Genomic DNA, 24844 nt, shown 5'->3' on the forward strand with positions numbered 1-24844 from the left:
TATTTAGATTTAGGTGCACGTCAAAGAACCCCAGGTGGTCCAAATTTCCGGAGTCCTCCACTACGGCGTGCCTCATAATCACAAGGTGGTTTTGGCACGTAAAACCTCATAATTGACCCTGTAAGTGCCCGCTACAACGCTAGCCATATTACTGAGGGCTGCCACCTGTGGCGCATAGTGGAGTCTATAAAGCCACAGCCTCCCTCTTTCTCTATCATCTTTCACCTCCCACTCCATCTCCCCTGACGACGCTTCGCCGTGCTCCCTTACGGGTTGCAGAATCAAGCGTCTTTCCTTTCTTCAGATCACTATCATCATCTACGGTGTAAATCCAAGGTAAATACAAGACGCACAAGACGGCCAAGCTAATCAAACCAGTGGACAATACCCGTAGTACAACTGTACCTGCCTCACACGGTGCCGCATACGGTTAATCTAATATCCCTTTTGTTTATTTTTTCATTACACATATCATCATTATCATCATCAGCCTATTTTGTACACTGCAGGATGCAGACCTCTGACTGCGATTTCCAATTACCCCTATCATGCGCTAGCTGATTCAAACTTGCGCTTGCAAATTTCCTAATTTCAGTAGAAGGATCGATATTTGGTCGAGTTGGTACTGGTTGAGCATCTTGAAGGGGCAGCGCAATAAGACTAACACAAAAGGCAGGAACAGAGCCACAGCCACAGCAGTCAGCGCTGTCCTGTGTGTTCCTACCTTCTGTGTTAGTCTTATTGCGCTGCCCCTTCAAGATGTTCCTAATTTCATCCAACACCCAAACCAAACCAGCCTTAGGTTCAGCGAACGCGCACTTGCGACTGCTGTTTGCATTAACCTTGCGTGCTCCTACAGGCTCTAAGCAGCTTGAGCTCAAAACAATTTTAAAATACTGCTAACAACAACGAACGCAATTCATGTTGTTTAGGGTATTGCCATGCGTTCATTTCGTGGCCTCAGTTGCGATGCTAGCAGAAGACGCTTTACTTCTCCATAATTCTGGAATTCGCCTCTCCCGTTTAACCTAATTTAGGGCGTACGAAGTTTTCTGCTCTTGCGCCATAAGTATTTTATGTATAGCAGTGACACCATGGCGCTGCCCATCAAGCCATCTGTAAACACCTGGCACACGCGCACGAAGTATTGCGTGAACGAAAGAATACAATTATCAAACTCTGCCATTGTATTGTTACATATACAAACGAGCGCAGCGCAGGGCCTGCGGCTACGGTCGGGTTGACGGCGCCTTCTTGCAGGCCGATTCGCAGGCAGCCTTGGTGAGGAAGCGGTTGGCGCCGGTCAGGCACCGGTGCGACTCTAGCACGCGCCGGGTAAGCCTGAAGCAGTGCCTCCCGCCCTCCACCGCTGACGAGGGCGCCCCTGCCGCGAAGAAGGGAAACTTGAGCTGCTCGCTCGAGCAGGGCCGAGAGCGCGGTGCGGCGCAGGGCGGATATCGTGGGTTCGTGCAATGGGCCGTGCACTGGTCGGCCGTGGCGAACACGGCGCTGTCGTTGGCAGGGCATCCTCCAGCAGGGAAGTTCCAGGCTAGGCACACCCGGCCGTCGAACCACCACCAACCGGTGCGGACGTCCTGCCTGCGGGATACAGGAAGGTAATGTGGAAACAGACGGAAGGTAGCCACCGTAAAGACAGGCCACCTGTCCGGTAGTGGGATATGGAAGTAATGCGATTTAAACGTAATAAAAAGAGACCAAATAAGATGTGCCTATAAACGAAATGAGGCCTGCGGGTAGCCTGCGGCTCTCTTCACGTGCAGGCAGCAGCGTAATGCGCTTACGCCCACCTGCCGGTGAAAGTCTTTACCAATATCCCCAGGACTCTTCCCTCCTACAACATGCGATTGTCCGATCCGTCTAGTGCAGTCAAAACCTCATTTGTATGCACACAGTAGCGGGCAGCTGTTACAGTGGATATTCATGATTTTATCACTGAAGTCACAACGGTCACGTACACGACTATCGGATATTCCGATGTACAATGAACAAGCGGCCTTGAATTTCCCGCCCATTCACAGTGTGCACTAAGCGTGGTTTCAGCCAGTGACTGGATATATACTGAATATATAGACAGACCATCGTCAACCGAAACGTCTATTCGAATGAGCTCATAGTAATGCTATCAACAGTGATACTGATGGGTCTCCAACAACTAAGCAAAATGCATCATTTTTAACTGCCATACTGAAGTAATTTGCATATTGATTGATAGATGCCACGCTCTTCATCTTTTCACGAAGACTTCCGCGACAAGTGGACACCATTCGCATCCCGGTCCGACACCAGGCCCCTCCCAATCTCCGAAGCGGTGCGGCGCCGCCCTAACCCTAACTCGCCGCGCCTGCACCTCTGGAATGCAGCGTCTCACGAAGACCCTGCAGCCGACAGTCACCAATGCCCCGCTGGCCTCCTCTTCAACAGCCGCCCGTGCCACTGTGCCTACTCTGTCAACGCTGAATGCTACTAGCGACGTGAATAATTCTAAGCCTGCAGCCCTGCCTCAACCGGCTGCGTTCCTGCACTCCGCGCAGGCCACCGTGCATATTCCAGCCACGTTCAACGCTGTGAGCAACGCTGATTGATTGATTGAAAACTTTGTTGTTCCACCGAGCTGGGGTGCCCGCCTCTTAACCTACACGTAGGTAGGGGGGGGAGGACGAAGCAGTCCCCGCGCGTTGAGGACGGTGAGTCTTCACGGCCTCAACGGCAAGGCGGATTGCTCGACGCTGGTCATGTTCAGCCTCGCTCTGGAGCAAGGCCTCCCAGGCTTCTCTACTGTTAATGTTTTCCTTGGCCCCTGGGGAGCCAGCACACTCCCATATTATATGGTCTAGCGTACCTTTTTGCTTACAAATTTTGCAGAGGGCGTCGTATAGTCCCTCGTCTGTGTTAAGTAGATCCAATGTGGTGATGTATAGTTGTTTCCCTGGAGGCGTCGCCAAATGCGAGCGTCCTCCAGAGAGAGAGACCGATGCGGAGGCGGAAAGATTCTTCTTTCGGCTTTGTAGTGATCGACAATTTCCCTGTACGTCATCATGCTATCTTTTATCCCTGGAACTGGCTGCTCTAGAGTTGCCCGGTGGTAGAGTGCTCGGGCGAGCTCGTGAGCGGCTTCATTGCCTGGGACTTCTTCATGGGCCGGTACCCAAATAAAAGTTATGTCCCTCCTGGGAGGGTTTTTGAGTAGAATGTGGAGGGCTTCTTCCGAGATTCTCCCTTTGTTAAAATTTCGGATAGCTAATTTGTTATCGCATAATATTACTCCCGCTTTTGTACCCGCACAAGCGAGCGCTACTGCAACCTCCTCGGCTGTACAGGCGTCCCTCGTGCACGTGGAGCACGCTATCTTAACGTACCCGTCGCCATCAAACACCGTCGATACCGCAGCCCCGTCTCTGCCGCAAGCGGCGTCCACGTACGCTACGTTAAGCGCCGGTGTGTCTTTAAGTTTATTTACTAGAGCCTTAGCCCTGTGAGCTCTCCTCTCTTTGTTGTAGATAGGATGGATATCTTTAGGTAGGGGGGCGATTCGGAAGCGCTTACGCACGTCCAACGGAATGTCTTTCTTGTCAGTCGGGGCACCCCTGTCACATTGAATTCCTACCCATTCCATGATTTTTCTCCCTGTTTTAGACTGGCCTAATCTTTCCAACTGAGACACTCGTACTGCCTCAGTGAGTTCAACTAGCGTGTTGTGAACCCCCATTTTGAGGAGGAGGTCTGTCGAGGTCGAGTCTGGGAGCCCTAGGGCTCTCTTAACGCTCTTCCTAATGATCGCATCTATTGTATCCTTTTCTTCTCGTCTAAACACAAGATACGGTGTGGCATACGCTATACGGCTGGTAATGAAGGCTTGCATGAGTCTGAGGAGGCTGTTCTCTTGGAGGCCCCTGCCTTTGAGTGAAATTCTCCTAAAGATCCCCGTGACCTGCGCCGCGTATCCTTCTAGCTTTTTGATTGTCGTGAGGTTGCATCCATTTCTCTGGATATACATGCCCAGAATTCTTATTTCCTCCACCTTGGGAACCTCATTAAGGTTTACGAAAACAGTGATGGGTCTGCTGCTTCCAGCGTGTCTCCTTTGATGTTTTGGCTCAATGATTAACAGCTCCGATTTCTGTGGCGAGCACGCCAAGCCTCTGCTGGCCGCATACTCTTCCACCATATTCGCCGCTATCTGTAGTTTAAGTTCGATGGCTGCGTCACTCCCACTGTTAACCCAGATGTTGATATTATCCGCGTACATGCTAAATTTAATCGATTTAATCTTATTGAGTTCCGCCGGGAGACCCCTCATCGCTATGTTGAATAGGAAGGGTGAGAGCACTGACCCTTGCGGGGTTCCCTTGCTCCCAAGTGTGATGGGAGGGGATTTTACATCCAGAAATTTTATATTCGCCTCCCTCTGTGACAGAAAGTCTTTGACGTATGCATATACCCTGTGTCCCACGCCTACCTCTTCGAGGCCTACCAAGATAGCCTTATGGCTAACGTTGTCAAATGCCTTGGTGAGGTCGAGACCTAGGATCGCCCTGGTGTCAGTTGAGTCGTATCGGTCTAGGATATCATGCTTAAGTCTGAGCATGACATCTTGTGTACTGAGCCCTGGCCTGAATCCAACCATTTCATGCGGCCAGGGATCATTCTCCTCCATGTACCTGGTCAGCCTCGTTTGAACAACATGCTCCATCAGTTTCCCTACACACGAGGTGAGGGAGATTGGTCGCATGTTGTTCAAGCCGGGTACTTTGCCTGGCTTGGGAATAAAGACTACGTCCACCTGTTTCCATGTTTTTGGGAGTTCTCCTTTCTCCCACACCTGGTTCATGAATTTGGTTAATGCAATGATGGACTCATCGTCTAGATTCCTAAGAGCTGTGTTTGTTATCCCGTCCGGGCCAGGGGCCGATCTCTTTCTGAGGTTATTAATCTCTGCTCTAACCTCTGTCGTGGTGATGGGAGCATCGAGATCTGGATTGGGAGGTCCCTCGTAGTCCCTAAACACCTCGCTCTTTGCTTTTCCAAGATATGTCTCTTGGAGCTCGCTAATGAGCTCGTTAGGTGGGCAGATGAGATTAGGAAGTTTGGAGAGTCAACATGGCCACAATTAGCACATGACCGGGGCAGTTGGAGAAGTATGGGAGAGGCCTTTGCCCTGCAGTGGGCGTAACCAGGCTGATGATGATGATGATGATGATGATGAATGAGCTCGTCATCTGTGCCAACAAAGCCATGCCTCGCTCTCACCTGGTTTGTACTAGCTTGCATTTTTGATTTACTAGGGTCGATTAGATGTCTGAGAAGGCTCCATGTTTTGGAGAGACTCATATTGGCTTCCATCTCATCGCACTTGCTGTACCAATTTTGCTCGTTGAGCTTAATCGCATATGTTTCTATTTCTTTGTTGAGTCTGGCTAGTTCGCGCCGGATATTCCTGTTCCATCTTTGTGCCTTGAGTCTTTTCTCCAGATTACTGTTTCTGCTCCACATGTTCAGCAGTTTGCTGTCTAGGGCTGGGGGTGCGTCCTCATCCTCTATAGTTGTAGTCGCTTCCCCTATATGCGTTTTAAGGAGGTGTGTCCACTCGTCAATATTGTAGATATCGTCCGGCAGTGAGGCCTCCTTTCTTATCTCTCTGAATTTATCCCACTCCGTTAATTTCGGTTGTTTGATGAGGCGTGTTTTGACGCCTTTTCCTAGCGTGAGCGAAATAATAAAGTGGTCGCTGCCTAGATTTTGTCCTGTGCTTTTCCATGTTACTGTTCCCGCAATGTGGCTTATCGTGAGGTCGGGTGCTGTGTCCCTGGTTATACTGTTGCCTGTGCGCGTAGGGACGCATGGGTCAGTATGTAGAGTAAGCCCTAGCGTTTGTATATCTTCCCATATTCGTCTACCTTTGGGGTCCCTGTATGTATATCCCCATTCCTCGTGAGCCGCGCTGAAGTCTCCCATAATGATGAGAGGTCTCCCATCTGCGGCTCTGAGTGCTTTGCGGAATAAAGTAATGAATCTAATTTTCTTTTGCTTGGGTGTGCTGTACACATTCAGCAGGAATATGCTATCTCTTTTTCTTCCCTGTGATAATCTCAACGAGAACAGCCTCTGCCTCGCTGGGGGAGACATCATGGACAATGGTTGCAATGTTTCGCTTTACGAAGGTGGCGACTCGGCATTTATCCCCCTTGCCGCTGTCAAAGCTTTGGTAACCCGATAATCTAACAGGAGCCTTTCCCGTTTCCTGCACGACTATGGCTACGGGTGCTTCCTGCTGCAGCTCGAGGTATTGTTGCAGCAACGCTCTTTTTCTCTGGTACCCCCTACAATTCCACTGCCAGAATGTGGAGGCATTTTTCTTAACAGAATTTTTATCCATTTCTATTAAGAATCACTTCTACGGCGCCGATTTTCTCGCACAGCCTAGCTAGTGTCGTGCCTAAGGCATCCATCGACGTGCTTAGGGCGTCTATTTTGCAAGATTGTTGGTTCACTTGGGCCTGTAATAGCGCAATTGCTCCTCCATTCTGTAGCTGTCCTGCTTTCATGGTTTCGTTCTCCTTGTCCATTTTCATCAGCCACGTTTCAATTTTCTTTTGCCAGCTCGCCAGCGGGTCGGTCTCCCCCGCCTTACGTATGGAAGGGGGTTGTCTCGTAATATCCACATTCATATCCTCTTCCTCCTGACCAGATGCAGCTGGCACAGGAGCAGGAGGAGTGATGTGGGTGTTGCATTTTTTGGGAGCCTCTGCAGGTACCCTCTCTGTTTTTAGCGCGCTCAGCTGATTTTGGGTTTCCCTCAGCAATCGTTCTAACCTCATGTTTGCTTTCTTCTGCTCCTCTATTTCTTTCTTAAGTGAGCTAATCTCATCTTTTTCAGCCTGGGAGCCCTTGCTACCAAAGCTTACCAAGTGGGTATTTTCTTCTTTCTTTTTTTCCCACGGGTCCTTGGGGTCCCTGGGCGGCAAGCCGGGTCCTCGGCCCTGGTCAGCAGGCCACTTGGCTGAAGTCTGCTGGCGGCCTCCTCCAGACCACGAATTGGACCTCCTTCCGGGTCTCGAGCTAGATCTCGCTCTCGACTGGTGCCCCGCCTGGTCTCTGGTAGCATCCCTTGCTCTGCCTCGGTGCTCCTCTCTAGGTGCCGAGGTGGTGGCTTGGGGCTTGCCTTGAGTTGGGGCTTGCACCTGGAGCTTCTCTTGTTCTATCTTCTTCTCCCATAATTTTTTCTTGATGATGTACGGCTTGCGATATAACTCCCGGCACTTGTCACCTAGGAGGTGGGCTTTCTTGCATAGCAGGCATCGAGGCTCGCAGTTGTGATCTGGTTCGGGGTTTTCGGCTCCGCACCCCTGACATCTGACGTCGTTGGGGTTCGGGCAAACATCCGCCCGATGTCCAAGTTTCTCGCAGGTGATGCATACTTCATATTTTTTCTTGTATAGGTAGCAGCGTGTGGGGAAGCATCGTAGGTAAACTTGCATCGGCACTTTCCAGTCTTCAAACAGGATCAATACAGATTTGGATTTCGCCCCAAGTCTTCTGACTCCAATGATCAGTGGGTTTTTCTTATTTCTTCTAAGTGCATCGAGGATTTCTTCGTGAATTGCATACAGCGGGACGTCGTGGATCACTCCTTTCCCTCCGCTTTCCGGCATGGCAATATACGCCTTCGTCTCGACCATCGATCCACCGATGCGAAGGGCCGTGATCGCAGCGTACTTGCTTGCCAGTGCCGCATCTAGCGTAGCTATCATGATCGACTGCTGCGTCAGGTTTGGTGATGCTACGTCTTCGTCTGCAGCCTCCGGGTCGACCCCGGCTGCCTGGGCCAGGTAGACGTTCATGCGCAATCTTCCAACCTCCTCCAGGATGCGATTGATACCTCCTTTCGGGCGAATAAATTTTCTCAGCACCTTCCGGAACCTCCGCGTGCTGCTTCTCGACCGATCTTGCAGCCAGCTTCTTCCCCAGCCGGGGGTTGGGCCTCGTACCGCTCCCCGTCGGCTCGCGCACGGCGGATGCGTCGCTTTGCTCGAGCGTGAAACGACCTTTTCTCCGAATAAACCACGTTCCCCGCTTGAGAGCTCGTCCGGGGGAGCAGCATCGTCCACGGTCTCCATTTCCAGGCTCACGTTAGCTTGCAAGCGCCGCACGGCCTCGCCTAGGCTTCGGCGAGGCCCCTTCGCGCGTGGAGCTCGGTTAGGCCTAGCGCTCAGCTGGCCGAGTTCGAATTTCGAATCTCCGTAAAAGTCGAAAAGGGGGCCTACCGCCAGAAATCTGGTATCCCCATGTTTCTTGTAGGTTCCGTCGATCGCTTGTATGAAGAATTTGCAGGAAAAGTTCGATAGTCCGCCAAAGCACAGGAGAATAGCAAAGCCGTCACGAAGCACGTCCGCACTTCGTGGTCTTCTGAGCAACGCTGAGAACTCTGACTCGAAAGCCACGTCGCAGTCGGCGTTCGTCGCCTCAATGTCTCCTACGACCAAGCTCCACGCTGTCAGGGACGTCAAGAGTCTCGGATCACTAACCATGTCGCAGCCAGCAGCGTTCACCGTCGCCGCCACGGATGCCGCCGCGTCTATACCAACCACATTGGCGCCTGCTGTAAAGAGCTGCAATCAGACATCAGAATCGCCGCTGACCGCACATGTTGCAGCCGCTTACACCGGATCAACCACTTCTGCCGTGCTAGACAGTGCAAACTCAATGCTCGCCGATGACATTCCCAATGTTTCGAGCTGTATGCCTGTCGCCCTTACCTCGTTGACCACCGTGTATCCGGCTGACGACTCGTCGGCGGAGATGTATTTCACGACGTCCCCAGACAACGACCATAATACGCCATCATTGGAAAGCGGCTAGAGCACAGTCAGTACCAGCCGTACACCTGCCTCCACCGCCCGCCCTCGCACCGAGCTCATCTCAGTTGAGATCCAACTTCTGCCCGGTACCGTCACTCCCAAGCTGCCTCTTTACGACTTGCTCGCCGCCATCATCTCCGCCGCACACCTCTCCTCCAAAACCAGCGCAGAGATCACCCTTCAGGCCAAGCCAGCTCAGAGTCTTGTATTTCTGAAAACACACTCCCCTCTCCGCCGCCCAACTTTTACTCTCTCTCTCTCACGCATCTGCAGCTCCACGGTAAGCCAATCACCTTCAAAACATATGTCCTCTATTCTCCCATTTCCTGCCTCGGCGTCATTCAAAACGTCGGTGGTCACTTTACTCCTGCTCAACTCATGTATGACCTTGAATCATACACGACTGATATTCTCGCTGCTCGTATGATGGGCTGCACAGAATTAGTGCAAATAAATTCGCTGGCACCGTCATACCCCACTTCGTATATCTTAAACGCGTCGCTTTCCGATGCCGCCCTCATAAGCCTAAGTCCCTCACATGCACCCGTTGTCTTGCTCTGGGACACCGTGCTCACCAATGCCCTCAGCACAACGTTCCGGCCAAGTGCCGCCGCTGTGCTGCTCCTCTACCCGCAGATCCTACCCTTCACGCGTTAATGCACCTGTTGGTGCATTCACTGCCAAGTAAACACACATCCCTCTCTCGACCCCACCTGCCCCTTCCTCCTTGCTAAACAACGCGAGTGTGTCAAAGCCGCGTTTCTCCGTCGCACAGCTTTGCGCAGGGCCACTCAGCGCACCCCTTCTTCCGCCTCTTTCGCTAATCATGCATCTCCTTCAACTCAGGCTTCATCACCTCCAGGCTCCTACGCCGCTACAGTGAAAGGGCCCTCGGTGTAAGCATCCCTTTTTTTCACTACTATACCCTCTCCATCCCTGATTGACGAGAACCGCTCCTTCGATCTCCGGCCCACAATGCTGGAGCGTCACCAGCGCGAACAACAGCGCATCTCCTAAGTTTTAAACAGCAAATCCACGTATTGACACAAACCCTAAAGACAACCACCTCATCTCTTACATCCCAGCTTACCAAGCTAAATGAGCACCTTGACAAGTTCATCACCCCGTCCCCTAACGCTCAGGTCGCCCCATCGGGTGATCTGGTAGAAACCACCACCACCGTACACCACACTCGCTTGCTTCAGCTCGAAACTTCGATTGTCCAGATCCTCACCACCCTCCAAACTCAATCCAAGCAATTGGAATCATTCACTTCTATGCTGGGCTCCCTCCAGGAGTCCCCCGGCCAAAAAGAAGGAATGCGTCCCCGGAAACTCTTCTACCTCTAACCTATCGTAGACAGGGCGTGTGGAAAGGACCTCGGGATTGTGCAGTGAAACTGTCGAAACCTTCCCCACAATAAGACCCCCCTCCACCAGTATCTCCTCACCCGCCCTTCCCTGCCTTATTTTCTCCTTCTCCAGGAGATGCGGGAGGCGCGCACCGTCCCAGGTGCCGCGCCTACCATGCCACGACGGACACGCCGCTTGCGTCCATTTATGTACGCAGCGAAGTCCTCGTCGAGACATTTGATGTCCCCTCCAGCCTCCATAAATATTTAGTTGGTGTGGTGTATTACCAACCTTCTTCGCGCATCTCACTCGCCCCTTATGTCCTTCTATAATCCCCCAGTCACATCCTCTTTATTCATTGCCTTGGGCAAGTTCCTTCATTCTGTTTCCGCCACCACCCATTTCCTCCTTGGGGGCGATTTTAACGCCCCTCACACGCTCTGGGGCTACCCCCAGACCCTCAAGCCCGGCCGCCTTCTCCACTGTCTTGCCCAGGAACGCCACCTCACCCTTCTCAATACTCCTGGCTCCCCTACTCGAGCGGGCACTGTCTCACAGCGCTCCACGACACCCGATTCTCGCGGCTTCCTTTCCTTTCACTGGCAGGTCACAGCTGAAACCCTCCTCAGCGACCATTTCCTCATTCATATTAGCGCCTCTCTTTTCCACATCCTTCGATCGCACTCAACTACTCACACTGACTGGCACGCATTTCGCACTAACCTCCTTTCCGCCTCCTTTGAATCTTACGACGACTGGACGTCGCGCATCTCCGCAGCGCTTTCGACCAGTAGCCGTCGCGTTCGCTCACGTCACCCTCTTCCAGACCCGGATCCTCACTTTCTCCGTTTATGGCGTCGGCTGAAACGTCTGCAACGCTCCTTGCGCTCCCAACTCCGAAATACCCAACTTTCCTCCCGGATTGCTGCTCTGCGGGCCAAGATAGTCACCCACGGCGCGTCCCTCGAGCATTGTCGTTGGACTGCGCTTTGTGACGGCCTCGACTCCGCATTACACTCGCGATCCACGTGGTCCCCTTTTAAATCATTCTTAGGTACGATGTCTGCCCTTGCTCCCACTCTAGCAAAAGCCCTCACTCAGGGGACTCCCTCCGATGTCTTTGACAAGCTCACTTCTTTGTATCTCCCACCCCCTCTCACACCTTCCTACCCAGCCTACTCGGGTGATCCAGACCCAGATCTCGACCGCCCTTTCCGGGAGCTCGAAACTGCCCTGGCCGTTAATGCTTCTCGCTCGGCTCCCGGTGAGGACGCCATCACATACACTACACTTCGCAACCTTCCTTCCTCCTTCAGACTTTCAACAATGCCTGGGACAGCGGCTGCTTGCCGAGCACTTGGACATCCTCCCTTATTTCTATGATTCCGAAGCCGGGCAAACCTCCCTCCTTTTCTAACCTTCGCCCTATCTCTTTGACGTCGTGTGTTGGCAAGATCCTTGAGCGAATGGCTTTGACTCGCCTCTCTGATTTTCTTGAGGCGAGAGATTTCTTCCCCCATTCTCTTATCGGCTTTCGACGGCGCGTCTGTGCACAGGACATGTTCCTTATCCTCCAGCACACCTTTCTCTCGCCCAACCCCAGCCAGATCCACGCTCTTGTGACTGTTGGTGTCTGCAAGGCCTTCGACGGTGTGTGCCACGACCACATCCTGTCTCAACTTTCCTCCCTGGACTGCGGAAACCGCATGTACTCTTATCCCCGCTCCTTTCTCTCTAATCTAGTTGCTCGCTTTCGAGTGGACACACATCTTTTCGACCCCCACCCGCTCACCCGTGGCACTCCTCAAGGTGCTGTTCTGTCTCCTACCCTTTTTAATCTTGCTATGACCCCTCTCGCCTCCCAACTATAGCCCGAATTCCTGACCTCCACCACATCTCTTATGCCGACGACATCACCCTCTGGTGCTCGTCTGGTTCTCCCGGTCACGTACAGGGCACCCTGTAACGTGGCCTCGATCTCATCAACTCCTTTCTCTCCACTGCTGGATTGTCTCCTGCTCCGGAGAAATCCGAGCTTCTTCTTCTTAGCTACTCCTCAAACCAGCGCTCCCACAACGCCCTAATCTCCCTCCATCTTTCCGGCACTCCCCTTCCTATTGTCCCCCAATGCAAAGTTCTTGGCTTCCCGTTGCATGCAGCCAAGAATGTGCAAGCCCTCCACCACGCTGTCAGGACCTGTCACTCGGTAACTCACCTCTTGTGGCGCGTGGTCACTCGGCGCTCGGGCCTCCACGAGGCTCATGCGTGCCGAGTTGCCCATGCGCTCGCCCTCAACAAGTTCCTGTACTTTGTACCTGACGTTTCCTTCACCCATACTCAGCTTAACACCCTCGAGGCCGCCATTGTGGGCCTCTACAAGGCAGCTCTCAACTTCCCTATCACCACCTCTACTGCTAAGCTCTTTGCCACAGGCCTCTTCCATCCTCTTCATCCTCTTCTCTCTCTCCACCGTGACTCCCAGCTTGCCCGGCTTTCTCTTACCCGTCAGGGTCAGTGGTTACTGGTCCAGGCGGGTATCTCTCCCATTCCCGTTTCCACCTTTACCGCTCCCAAATCCACCCCGGCTCCCAATCTTCGCATCCTCACCCTACAGTCCAATATGTACCCTGTCCTGCATGCCGGCCGTCGTCACGCGGCCCCGCAACATCATTCCCTCCTCTTTACTACCCAGGGAGTAGCCTACACGGATGCCTCTTTCATACCTCCTCGAGGTTTCTGCGCCTACGCTATCTACCATCCCCACCTCCCAGCAGCTGAAACTCACACGAGTGGGCCTTACCTACACCCTCCGGATGCACTCTCTCTTGAGGTCCTCGCCATTGTACATGCCCTACAATCATTTCCCTCCCTTCCCTCGCTCCCAGAGTACACGAGATACGCCGACTCCCAAGTCGCCATTCACCACATACAGAACCGCACCCTACCCCATTCACTCCAACAACAGGTCGAACGAGCGGTCTCCGCACTGCAACCTTCCACCATTTTCCTCAGCTGGGTCCCTGGGCATTCGGGGATTGACGGCAATGAGCTGGCCCATCAGCTCGCCCGTGGCGTTTTTAACCGGGCACCGTTGATCCCCTGGTCCAGGCCCTCGGAGGATTCTGGGGGACTCTCCCTGCGCCGCCCTATCAAGGAAGTTTACCTCCAGCTCCGTCTCGACAAGCGCCTCTACCCTCCCCCTCATACATCACGCACTGTGCCGGAGGCTCGCCTTCTGCCGCACATCCAAATGAATGCACTGGTTACCCCTTCCCGCCTCTTTCTCTATCGCTATCGCTCCGACCCCTCCTGTCCAAACTGCCCCTCTACTTATGCAGACCTATCCCATTGCCTATTCTACTGTCCGGCTGCACAGCAATGAAGTTCCCATCCTCCCCCTTCGCTTTCCATCACCACCTGGCTAGACTGGCTTGGCGCTGAAGGTGAAGAAGAACAGCGTCGACTGGCCACCCAGGCGGTCGATATGCTCGGCCTGTAATTTTGGGCTGAATAAAAGTCTTATACTACTACTACTACTATAGGGAACTCCCAACGCAAGCGTAAAAAGTATGACGGATTATGTCGGTGGCATCGAAGAAATTCCCGATAACAGTCAGCACTACGATGGAGTTTACACCATTGTCTAGTGGGAATTCACCTGGTAGTGCATTAAGCAACGCGTTCGAACATATTATTGCGATAGCAATTATAAGGGCACCATCGCCGACTTCCTGATGTTCCGTATAAAGTACAAGGGCGATAACGCCGTTGCAGCACTCCGCATGCTGTATGCGCGAGGGTGACGTGATGATCGCCGCTCAATTTCACGAGCGCGAGTAAAGCAGGGGAGGAAGAACGCCGTCTTTCGTCGCAAGCAGGAAAACGTGGGGAGGGGAGGGGTAGGTAGGGGTGACTTCGGCAGCACCTAAGCATGGCGCAGCCACGCGGCCTTTTTAAGCATGAAATGCTTTTAGCTCACGTTGTCATCGACCTTGAGGTGACCTTTAGCCAAACATCAGAGCAGTTATCCGGGCACTCAAACGAGAACATCCGGGTATGTTGCGAGTACAAAACATCATACGCGCAACCAGCCAAAACATTAAAAAATGCGGTCTCTGGCCCCCAACCCCTTCTATAGGATCGCATTACATACGCTAGTTACTGCCGAAACAAGTTACAAAAAATGTTTCTGCCGAGTTGCGAGAGATCATTCGGACAACTAGTCAAAGCTTAAGAGAATGAGGTCTGTGGCCCCGAATCCTTTGTACTGGATCGCATTCATTACAAACGCTAATTACTGCCCAAACAAGTTACAAAAAAAAGACGAGCGCAGCTTGCACTAGTGGGGGCAAGGCTGGAGCCAACAGCGGAGCTTGTGATCACCTAGCTATTACGTGGCTTGCCTAAGTTGTTAATAGGTTTTGTGAGGTTATGCTAGCTTTTGCTAAGTTGTTGGTAGGCTCGGCTAAGTTGTTTCTAGGTTTTGAGAGGTTATGGTAGGTTTTGCTAAGTTGTCTCTGCGGGCTTTACGCTGGAAGTTTTCGAGCAGTCGCAGGCCGGAATCGCTTTATCGGCGACGTCGAGCGCTCAGGCGCCGACTCTCGCGTTCCCTTGACTGAAACTCGGAATCGTCGACTCGGGGTCGCCTCTTCTTAGCCGCAGCTTCGGCGCGGTGTTTTGTATCAGCTCGGCGGTGACGCATCGCTTCTCGCTTGGCGGTACGACGCTCTTAGTGATAAGCAGCTTCTTCGTGCGTACGGACTTTCTTCGGTCTTCCCATGGCAGCAGCACATACGCACGGAGTAGAGGAGGCGAGAGGTGTGTCGCTGCGCCGGCTGTTGCGAGCTTTCACTCGCCTGTGACCTCACGACTCCACCCTACGCGCATGGTGTGCGAAGAGGTTACGTGGCTCGGTGCTCTCGCAGGTGGTTGCTAGGCAACGCGAGGTGGCGCACAGATGGGCTGAGTTTTCTTGTAACACTCCACAGTGGAACTAAAAGCTTAAACAGCTCCGCCGTTAAAATATTGACCGTTCTTCAAGCTGTAAATTCTAGTACGCTGAAGTTTTACTTGTCATTTCCAACAGCGACATTCACAAAAGGCAGATCAGGGCACCGTACACTTCAATGTCATCTTTTGGCGCTGAGCGCTCTTTTGAACGCCAGCGATCCGCGAGTTCCGCGGCGCGGGCTTCGCATCGCCTCGAGAGATGGCGCCATGCTGCGTGCCTCCTTCAGGCGCTTCTACCCGCCGCGGTGGCTTAGCGGTTACGGTGCTGCGCTGCTAAGCACGAGGCCGCGGGATCAAATCCCGGCCGCGGCTGCCGCATATCTATGCAGGCAAAATGCAAAAACGCCCGTGTCCTGTGCAATGTGGGCATGTTAAAAATCCTCTGGTGGTAAAAACAAATGCGGAGTCTCCCACTACGGCGTGGTTTTGGCACGTAAAATCCCAGAATTCAATTCATTCCTCTTCTAGCTAGAGTCAGGTACAATTTAAAAAAAAAAAGGGAGGCCCCGCCCAGATGACCGAAGCGCGACAACCGATTGCCTCCGCGACTACAATAGTCCCGCTCCAAAAAAAAAAAAAAAAAAGAACGTGCTTTGAGAACGCGTAATTCTCGGTATAAATCAAGACTTCTATATTTTGATGAGTGGTTTGTTAGAGCTCTCGGGATTGGAATGTTATAGTGCATGCAGGATCGCGAGAGAAAAATAACCCCGTGCCTTCTACAATGCTGCGCGTCGTCTGCTTTTTAGCTTCATTGGAAGGGACGAAAGAAGAACAGCTCTGCGTTACTTTCGCGCTGGTTTACATGTACACGGCAGATCTACTCGTCTTGCGAACTTAAAATGAATCAGTTGCTATTCAACAAGTACTTAAAAAAACAATGCATTTATTGAAACCATCAGAAACCTGGGGCGAGAAGACCATCGAGGCAGGCAAGGTACAAAAATGCTTCATTCATCATTTTAAAAAATACTCTTGGTTGTAAATAGCATAAGATTTATATTTTTTAGTGATGTGTATTCGCAAACTTATTTTCAAGAATGTGATAGTTCATTTTTTTCGTGCCTTTTCACGTATATATATATATATGTATATATATATATATATATATATATATATATATATATATATATATATATATATATATATATATATATATATATATATGTATATATATTGCAAGTTTGCAGTCTCGCCAGTTCGCGTAGCGTAGCGTCAGTGATGATCGCTGCTATCTTTCGTCGCCGGATGACGGTTCATAATAAACCCAAGTGGCACAAATTGTGCATTGTAAACTTGCAATAATATCTCCGGTGTAACAGAACACCACAAACAGTTCGTAAATTCACTTTAACGAGAGGTAGACGCGCACGACTGACGCAATTCGGCCCAGTTCGAAGCGCGGGAGGCCATCTTCTCCATCGGTGGGGTCCCCGGCTGACCGGCTCATGACGCCAGTCTAGAGGGCGCGCCCATTGGTGTAGGCTCGTGTGCGTTCGCCTTAGAGGAGTAAACGCCCATTTTTTCTGAAGTTGTACCCGACTATAGATAGTGCGCTCTGTCTCACTGGCACCTTCCGATGCTTGTCGTGCGGCCTTAAGCCGGTTTACTACTTCTAGCTGGGCAGCGTCCATATGGACCAGTGCAGAGTAGGCGTGGTGCGGTGTGGTGTAGTTGGCTGGGGGGTGTCGTTGCGAATGCGCACTACACCCATATTAAGAGGAAGCTTTAGCTCGGGCCCAACTCCGACGCGGCCTATTCGAATACATGTAAAAACGCAAAAACGTTTTTCTGAGATAACCCTGGGACCGATTTTAATGAAATTTGTTGCATTTGAGAGGGCAAGTGAAATTCTAGTGACTGTTCGTCGCGGAATTTCTATTTAGGTCCTGAATTTTGTTAAAAAGATTTTCAAAAATTCGAACGTTTGAAAAAAATAGAAGCACGAAGTTTACAAATTAATAACTCTGCATCAAGAGCAGATATCGCGGTTCTGTAAACGAAGTCCATCAGATCATTGAAAACGGACAAATTTGATAGGTCGTTTTATATCTTACGTGAATTGGTTACGTTGTTTACAAGGGTTCTGCAAAACCTATATTTCCATTTTACTATATTTTTTTTACATTCATGTGTAACCTATCAATTTTGTCCGCTTTAGATGTACTATTAGATGCAATTCACGGAATAGTATTATCAATTTTTGTTGCTGAGTTACAGAGTTGTAAACTTTATAGTTTCGTTTTTTGAAAATTTTCGATTATTGCTAATTTTTAATAAAAAATTGACTACCTAACTCGAAAATTCGAGACCAACAGTCACTAGATTTTAAGTTTGTATTTTAAATGCAACAAACCTCGTCAAATTTGGTGCAGTGGTTGCCGAGAAAAACGAATTCTCGTTTTACGTGTATTTAGATAGGACCACCCGAGCTAAAGCTTCCTCTTAAGATTATGACTAGTATCATCTCCAATCAACCTGCCTTGCCGGTTGCCATTTCATGCTTTTATCTATTCTCGATTAGGGGAGAGCCAGCATTTTTTTTACTCGATCTGCTTAGGGGGAAGAGTCTAGGTGGGCCGAGGGCTCGTAGCTTTGCATGTGTTGCGTTCTCGCCGCTCAATTTGCGCGCAAGTGATAGACACCATGGAGGACACTTCGCTCGCTGCTGCTGCCGCGCTTCCTCACGCTGGCGTTTTGACAGAGCATGTCCGCGGTCATCGAGTGTGATGTGTGAATGTTTGCCTGCGCGCGCTCACACCATGCTTCTTAATTTAGTTAGTAAGCGAGTGTTTACATGTTTACACGGCCGATAAATCTACTATCCTTACTTATTATACCCGCCGTGGTTGCTCAGTGGCTATGGTGTTGGGCTGCTGAGCACGAGGTCGCGGGATCGAATCCCGGTCACGGCGGCCGCATTTCGATGGGGGCGGAATGCGAAAACACCCGTGTACTTAGATTTACGTGCACGTTAATTAACCCCATGTGGTCGAAATTTCCGGAGTCCCCCACTACGGCGTGCCTCATAATCAGAAAGTGGTTTTGGCACATAAAACCACATAATTTAATTTTTTACTTATTGTCTACTTAATTTACTATCACAAACGATTCTTCGCCCTGCGGGCGAGACCGATTTTTTATTGACACGTGTACACGTTATCTTTCCCTCGTGACTTGTTTTCATCAGTTAACAAATGTTAAAAGTTATCGTTCGGCGCAGGACGCACCTGCGTGTATCTGAAGTTTCTGGAATGTTATCGACGGTTCTATTTATATGTTGTCACCGAACCTTGTGTAACCTAATTGCATGCGCGACGCTAACTGCGCAGTGCTTTGCGGAAGGTACGCCTCCACCAGCGATTACGATGGAACATTAGACGAGTCATGTATAATAGCCGGCGCACTGGACCCACTGATCAGATTTCGAGGATCGACGATTGCACTCCTCGCTCTCTTGTGCTTTATGTGTCACTTGCTTAAGTGCGCACAGGTTCACCCAATAAAGTGTTCGTTTCCTGATTCACAGTTTTGCTGCTGTGTTCTTCACTATCCCTACGACGTGACATCTGGTCGAAGTGCTTGTGCGTTCATGTACCAGAGGCCTTCACAAAGCCGTGATCCAAGCCTGAACCGTGATGCCAATACCAACGCCGCCCCGGACCATCGCGCAAACCTCAGCCTACAAAACGTGCCCCTGAAACACAGACTTCTACCCGAGAATACAAAAAAAAAAGATCAAGGCGAAGCAGCCGCGATGACAGCCATACTGCCTCCTACACCGATCCTGTTCCAACAACCAAGTGTGCCCCCTACATTCCACGGAGCTTCATCGAACGACCCAGAGACCTGGCTTGAGACGTTCGAAAGACTGTCAAATGAGTGGAATGCTGAACACAGGCTGCGCCAAGTCTATTTTTTCACTGGAAGAAAGCGCGAGAGCTTGGTTCAAAAATCCACAGTCCTCGTTAACAGCATGGGGCATGTCCTGCAGCGTCTTCCTAAAGACATTCACAAGCGTCGTCAGAAGAACATATACTGCAAGCACGAGTGAAGCTTCCCAAAGAGAACATCACCGTCTTTTCCTAAGAAATGACCCAATGTGTCTCCACGCCGACCCGGATATGCCTGAGGAGAAAAAAAATACGGTTCCTCATGCGTAGTGTAAAGCAACAACTCTTCGCCTGACTTATGTGAAACTCGCCAAAGATCGTAGCAGAAATTCTGATGAAGGCTACGACGATTGAGGAGACGCTGGAAATGCGTACTAGACAGTGCAATCGCCATTCCACGCCCGACAACGCAGACCTTCAGACACTTGCGGGAGACGATGAGAGCAGTTGTGCGAGAACTGCGAAAGATGTTCCCAGCGTCGCAGCCCCAAATGAATACATAGTCCAAGAGGACATCCAGCAGTCGCTCTGAGTTCCTGAACCACCCCAGTCTCAGCCTGAAACAGTGACCTGTGCCACCGTTACCCGCTCCACGCCTTAATTTCTTCGCCAGAGGCCGCCACCCTGCCAACCCGTCGGCCCGCGCAATGCCACAAGCCAAACGGACATTTGGCGCGTCCCCGACCACCACCGACTGTGCTAACACCGCAGAAATGCGGGTCACGTCTACCGCCGGGTCCCATATCGAGAGATGGGATTCCAGGATTTGACGTCAACGAGCCGGTTCCACAGCAAACGAACAACCTCGTGATACCACCGACTACCTTGCCGCCATTCAGTGGAGCACTCAGCGACCGTCCCGTTTGCTTTCACCGGGAGGCTACCTGTGACCGCAGCGCTGACGATCCACTCGCTCAGCCTGCGGCCAGTCCGTAAACACGCATCTCAAAAACTAAACATAGCAACCTATGGATAAATCACGAAGATCCTCCGCCGTCGGCGAAGACGTCGAAAAGAACATCTCGCCGACGTGGCGACGGCATGACGCCACCCGAACGAAGCCTCATAGCCAAGAAAACGCTCCCTAAAGAAGACCTGACGACTCAACGTAACATCGCTGCGACAACGCGACGCAGCCGCGACCCGACGCCGCACCCTAACTGCGACGTAAGACAAAGAACCACCGACTTCGAAGTGTTCTCGATGGCCACGCAGTCACCGCTTTAGTGGACACAGAAGCCGTGTACTCCGTCATGAGTGGACCCTTCGCCGCTCCGTTGAAGAAAGACTGCATGGGAAGGCCCTCGAATTGGGACAGCTGGAGGACACCTGATAACAACGAGTGTAATCTGCGCAGCAAGAATTACCGCTCATCATCATCATCAGCCTGGTTACGCCCACTGCAGGGCAAAGGCCTCTCCCATACTTCTCCAACTACCCCGGTCATGTACTAACTGTGGCCATGTTGTCCCTGCAAACTTCTTAATCTCATCCGCCCACCTAACTTTCTGTCGCCCTCTGCTACGCTTCCCTTCCCTTGGAATCCATTCCGTAATTCTTAAATGACCATCGGTTATCTTCCCTCCTCATTACGTGCCCTCCCCATGCCCATTTCTTTTTCTTGATTTCAACTAAGATGTCATTAACTCGCGTTTGTTCCCTCACCCCATCTGCTCTTTTCTTATCCCTTAACGTTACACCTATCATTCTTTCCATAGCTCGTTGCGTCGTCCTCAATTTAAGTAGAACCCCTTTCGTAGGCGTGCAGGTTTCTGCCCCGTACGTGAGTACTGGTAAGACACAGCTGTTATAAACTTTTCTCTTAAGGGATAATGGCAACTTGCTGTTCATGATCTGAGAATGTCTGCCAAACGCACCCCAGCCCATTCTTATTCTTCTGATAATTTCAGTCTCATGATCCGGATCCGCAGTCACTACCTGCCCTAAGTAGATGTATTCCCTTACCACTTCCAGTGCCTCACTACCTGTCGTAAACTTCTGTTCCCTTCCGAGACTGTTAAACATTACTTTAGTTTTCTGTAGATTAATTTTTAGAGCTACCCTTCGGCTTTGCCTCTTCAGGTCGGTGAGCATGCATTGCAACTGGTCCCCTGAGTTACTAAGCAAGGCAATATCATCAGCGAATCGCAAGTTACTAAGGTAATCACCATTAACTTTTATCCCCAATTCTTCCCAATCCAGGTCTCTGAATATCTCCTGTAAACACGCTGGGAATAGCATTGGAGAGATCGTATCTCCCTGCCTGACGCGTTTCTTTATCGGGATTTTGTTGCTTTCTTTATGGAGGACTACGGTGGCTGTGGAGCCGCTATAGATATCTTTCAGTATTTTTGCATACGGCTCGTCTACACCCTGATTCCGCAATGCCTCCATGACTGCTGAGGTTTCGACTGAATCAAACGCTTTCTCGTAATCAATGAAAGCTATGAAAGGGTTGGTTACATTCCCCAAATTTCTCTATCACCTGATTGATAGTGTGAATATGGTCTATTGTTGAGCAGCCTTTGCGGAATCCTGCCTGGTCCTTTGGTTGACTGAAGCCTAAGGTGTTCCTGATTCTATTTGCAATTACCTTAGTAAATAATTTGTAGGCAACAGACAGTAAGCTGATTGGTCTATAATTTTTCAAGTCCTTGGCGTCCCCTGTCTTATGTATCAGGATTATGTTAGCGTTTTTCCAAGACTCAGGTACGCTCGAGGTCATGAGGCATTGCGTATACAGGGTAGCCAGTTTCTCTAGAACAATCTGCCCACCATCCTTCAGCAAATCTGCTGTTACCTGATCCTCCCCAGCTGCTTTCCCCCTTTGCATAGCTCCCAAGGCTTTCTTTACTTCTTGCGGCGTTACCTGTGGGATTTCGAATTCCTCTTCCATTATCGTCGTGGGTGCCACTGGTACTGTATAAATCTCTGTAGAACTCCTCAGCCACTTGAACTATCTCATTCATATTAGTATTGATATTGCCGGCTTTGTCTCTTAACGCATACATCTGATTCTTGCCAATTCCTAGTTTCTTCTTCACTGCTTTTAGGCTTCCTCCGTTCCTGAGAGCATGTTCAATTCTATCCATATTATACTTCCTTGTGTCAGCTGTCTTACGCTTGTTGATTTACTTCGAAAGTTCTGCCAGTTCTATTCTAGCTGTAGGGTTAGAGGCTTTCATACATTGGCGTTTCTTGATCAGATCTTTCGTCTCCTGCGATAGCTTACTGGAATCCTGTCTAACGGAGTTACCACTGACTTCTATTGCACACTCCTTAATGATGCCCGTTCGTCCGTTCATGACCTCGTCCGTTCATGAACGACCATTCATGACTGGACCTATACCCTACGACATTCGTTATCCTCAACAGTGCTGGACTTCCTGGACTTCCTGAAGCAACACGGCGCAGCTATCGACTTGAAGTCCAAGTCGACAACGCTATCCGATGACCAAGCGATACCGCCGGTAAGCTCTCCGAGTCACTATTCTTTGAGTGTGCTCGAAGATCCAAGTCAGAATCCCGCCTCACATTAGCATCATTTCCGTCGTCACTGAAACATCGTAAGACCTAGAAAGCGTCATCGAGGGCGAACAACGTCTTTTTTACGGGTATATGGGACTGGTCGAGCTGGCACCAGCAGCTTTTCCACCCATTTTGCTCACGAGACGTAATTATAGGCATGGACTTTCTGAAGCAACACGGCGCAGCCATCGATCTGAAGTCCAAGTCGGAAATGCTATCCGAAGACCAAGCAGAGAACATCACCGTTTTTACGAAAGATATGACCGAACTCTTGCAAGCGTGGTGATTATATATATATATATATATATATATATTGTAAGCATTTATGCGAACTTCATTTTCATCTGTACAGTCATCAGCAATCATCGGATCGTGTTCGTTTTTGCGTCGGCGCCATTTTTCCTTCTTGGAATAAAGCGTCGTCTCTACAAGGGCCCCTTCAAAGTCATAGAGCAGACCTTGCCGGTGAATTATCGCGTTACACCTTTTGATGCCCCAACTGACTGCCGCGGAACAGAGATCGTGCACGTTTCCCGCCTGAAGCCCTTTCATCTCCGTTCCACTGTCTAATGTGCGGCCAGGCTGGCCGCTTCCGTCCACGGGGAAAATTAGTGTAAGCATTTATGCGGACTTCATCTTCATCTGTACGAAGTCATCATCAATCATCGGCTCGTGTTCGTTTTTGCGTCGGCGCCATTCTTCCTTCTTGGAATAAAGCGTCGTCCCGACCGCGGTATTTCAATATATATATATATATATATATATATATATATATATATATATATATATATATATATATATATATATATATATATATATAATGCAGAAATTAATGGACCAGTTTTGTGTACTCTTCGAGTACGCGTGTACGGCGGCTTTGCAAAGGTCTTGCAACAACCGATGTGCGTCGTACCTCCTGCATCCGAGTAGCAGCGTCTTGTCGAGGCATGCCTCGAGCGGTGGCTCCATCAGCACGCAGCTCGCCTCGCATTCGCGCCACGAGGTGAACCGGTTGGGGCCGCGGTTGCAGAGCTGCGCGGGCCGATCGTCGGCGGCGGCCAGGCAGGCGTTCAGGGACGCCCGGTAGAGGAACTCGCGCCGGGGCTTGCGACAGTACGTGTAGAAGACTGCGCCGCACTCTGGCTTCACCTGCGACAAACAGCAGCAATGAGAGGAACGGGATGGTGAGGCCTACCCATCAGACATGTCACTGTAGCAACCAGAGCTAAAGCCAACCAAGCCAAGGTAAAGCAGAATAAGCCAGCCAGCCAGCCAGCCAGCCACAGCCAGCCAGCCAGCCACAGCCAGCCAGCCAGCCAGCCACAACCAGCCAGCCAGCCAGCCACAGCCAGCCGGCCAGCCAACCACAGCCAGCCAACCACAGCCAGCCAACCACAGCCAACCACAGCCAGCCACAGCCAGCCAGGACAGAACTGATTGATTCGGCGTTTAACGCCCCAAAGCCATATTGGTTATATGATAGATGCTGTAGTATGGGCGTCCCGATCAATTTGACCCCTTCAGGTTATCTAACGAACAGTTAAATATGAGTACACGAGCCCTCTTGAAATTCGCCCCCATCGAAATGCCGCAACTACGACCGGGAATCGGACCCGCGACCTCCTGCTCAGCAAGGACTGGTGAGGCGTTTATCGCTGCTGGCGTTTAGTAACCAGCTACTCAGCAGCATCACGACGCAAATTGCAAGACAAATGAATAATTTCGTTCATTATTTCAACTTATGCTCATAACGCTTTGCGTCGATCGCTCATCGTCGTCACTTACGGGTCTTCGGAACGGCAGCGCCAAGAGATCCTCGGCAGTCACCATGTCACCGCTGGCATTGCCATATGCCGCGCCCGGCTGCTCAGTGGTCAAGTCCTCCTCGGCTGGCTCACTCGTAGTGGACGGCGTCTTCCAGGAGGCCCCCAATGATGCCTCATTGGCCCCGGCATCGTCCCGCCGTGGAGACTCGGTGAACGGAACCATGCCGGGAAGCAGTGGCTCGGTGGGCGCCACTCCTGGACCGGATGATTGACATAGAGGGTATTTCACGAACGTATGCGGCCCTACGTTGTTGGTCGCTGAAACAAGTGTTCGCAAGCGTGCTCCTCAATGCCTTCGAGATCAGGGCAGTGTTTCAGTCTAAGGCCACCTTTGCACATTGCAAATAAACGAGCGCATA

General features: G+C 50.9%; 1 protein-coding gene across 1 annotated transcript in view; it reads right to left on the reverse strand.

Annotated features, from left to right (window-relative positions):
* Positions 1 to 1169: 1169 nt before the first annotated feature.
* LOC126523357 (uncharacterized) overlaps positions 1170 to 24844 on the reverse strand; it is a 31784-nt gene continuing 8109 nt past the window's right edge. Inside the window, exons 2-4 of the mRNA XM_050171992.3 lie at positions 24445 to 24680; positions 23573 to 23808; positions 1170 to 1599 (exon numbers count right to left, since the gene is read on the reverse strand). Of these exons, the coding sequence (XP_050027949.3) occupies positions 1230 to 1599; positions 23573 to 23808; positions 24445 to 24680 (842 nt within the window). The 3' untranslated portion in view covers positions 1170 to 1229. The remainder of the gene's footprint in view (positions 1600 to 23572; positions 23809 to 24444; positions 24681 to 24844) is intronic.

This window comes from Dermacentor andersoni, chromosome 6, assembly GCF_023375885.2.
Source record: "Dermacentor andersoni chromosome 6, qqDerAnde1_hic_scaffold, whole genome shotgun sequence".
Taxonomy (NCBI): domain Eukaryota; kingdom Metazoa; phylum Arthropoda; class Arachnida; order Ixodida; family Ixodidae; genus Dermacentor; species Dermacentor andersoni.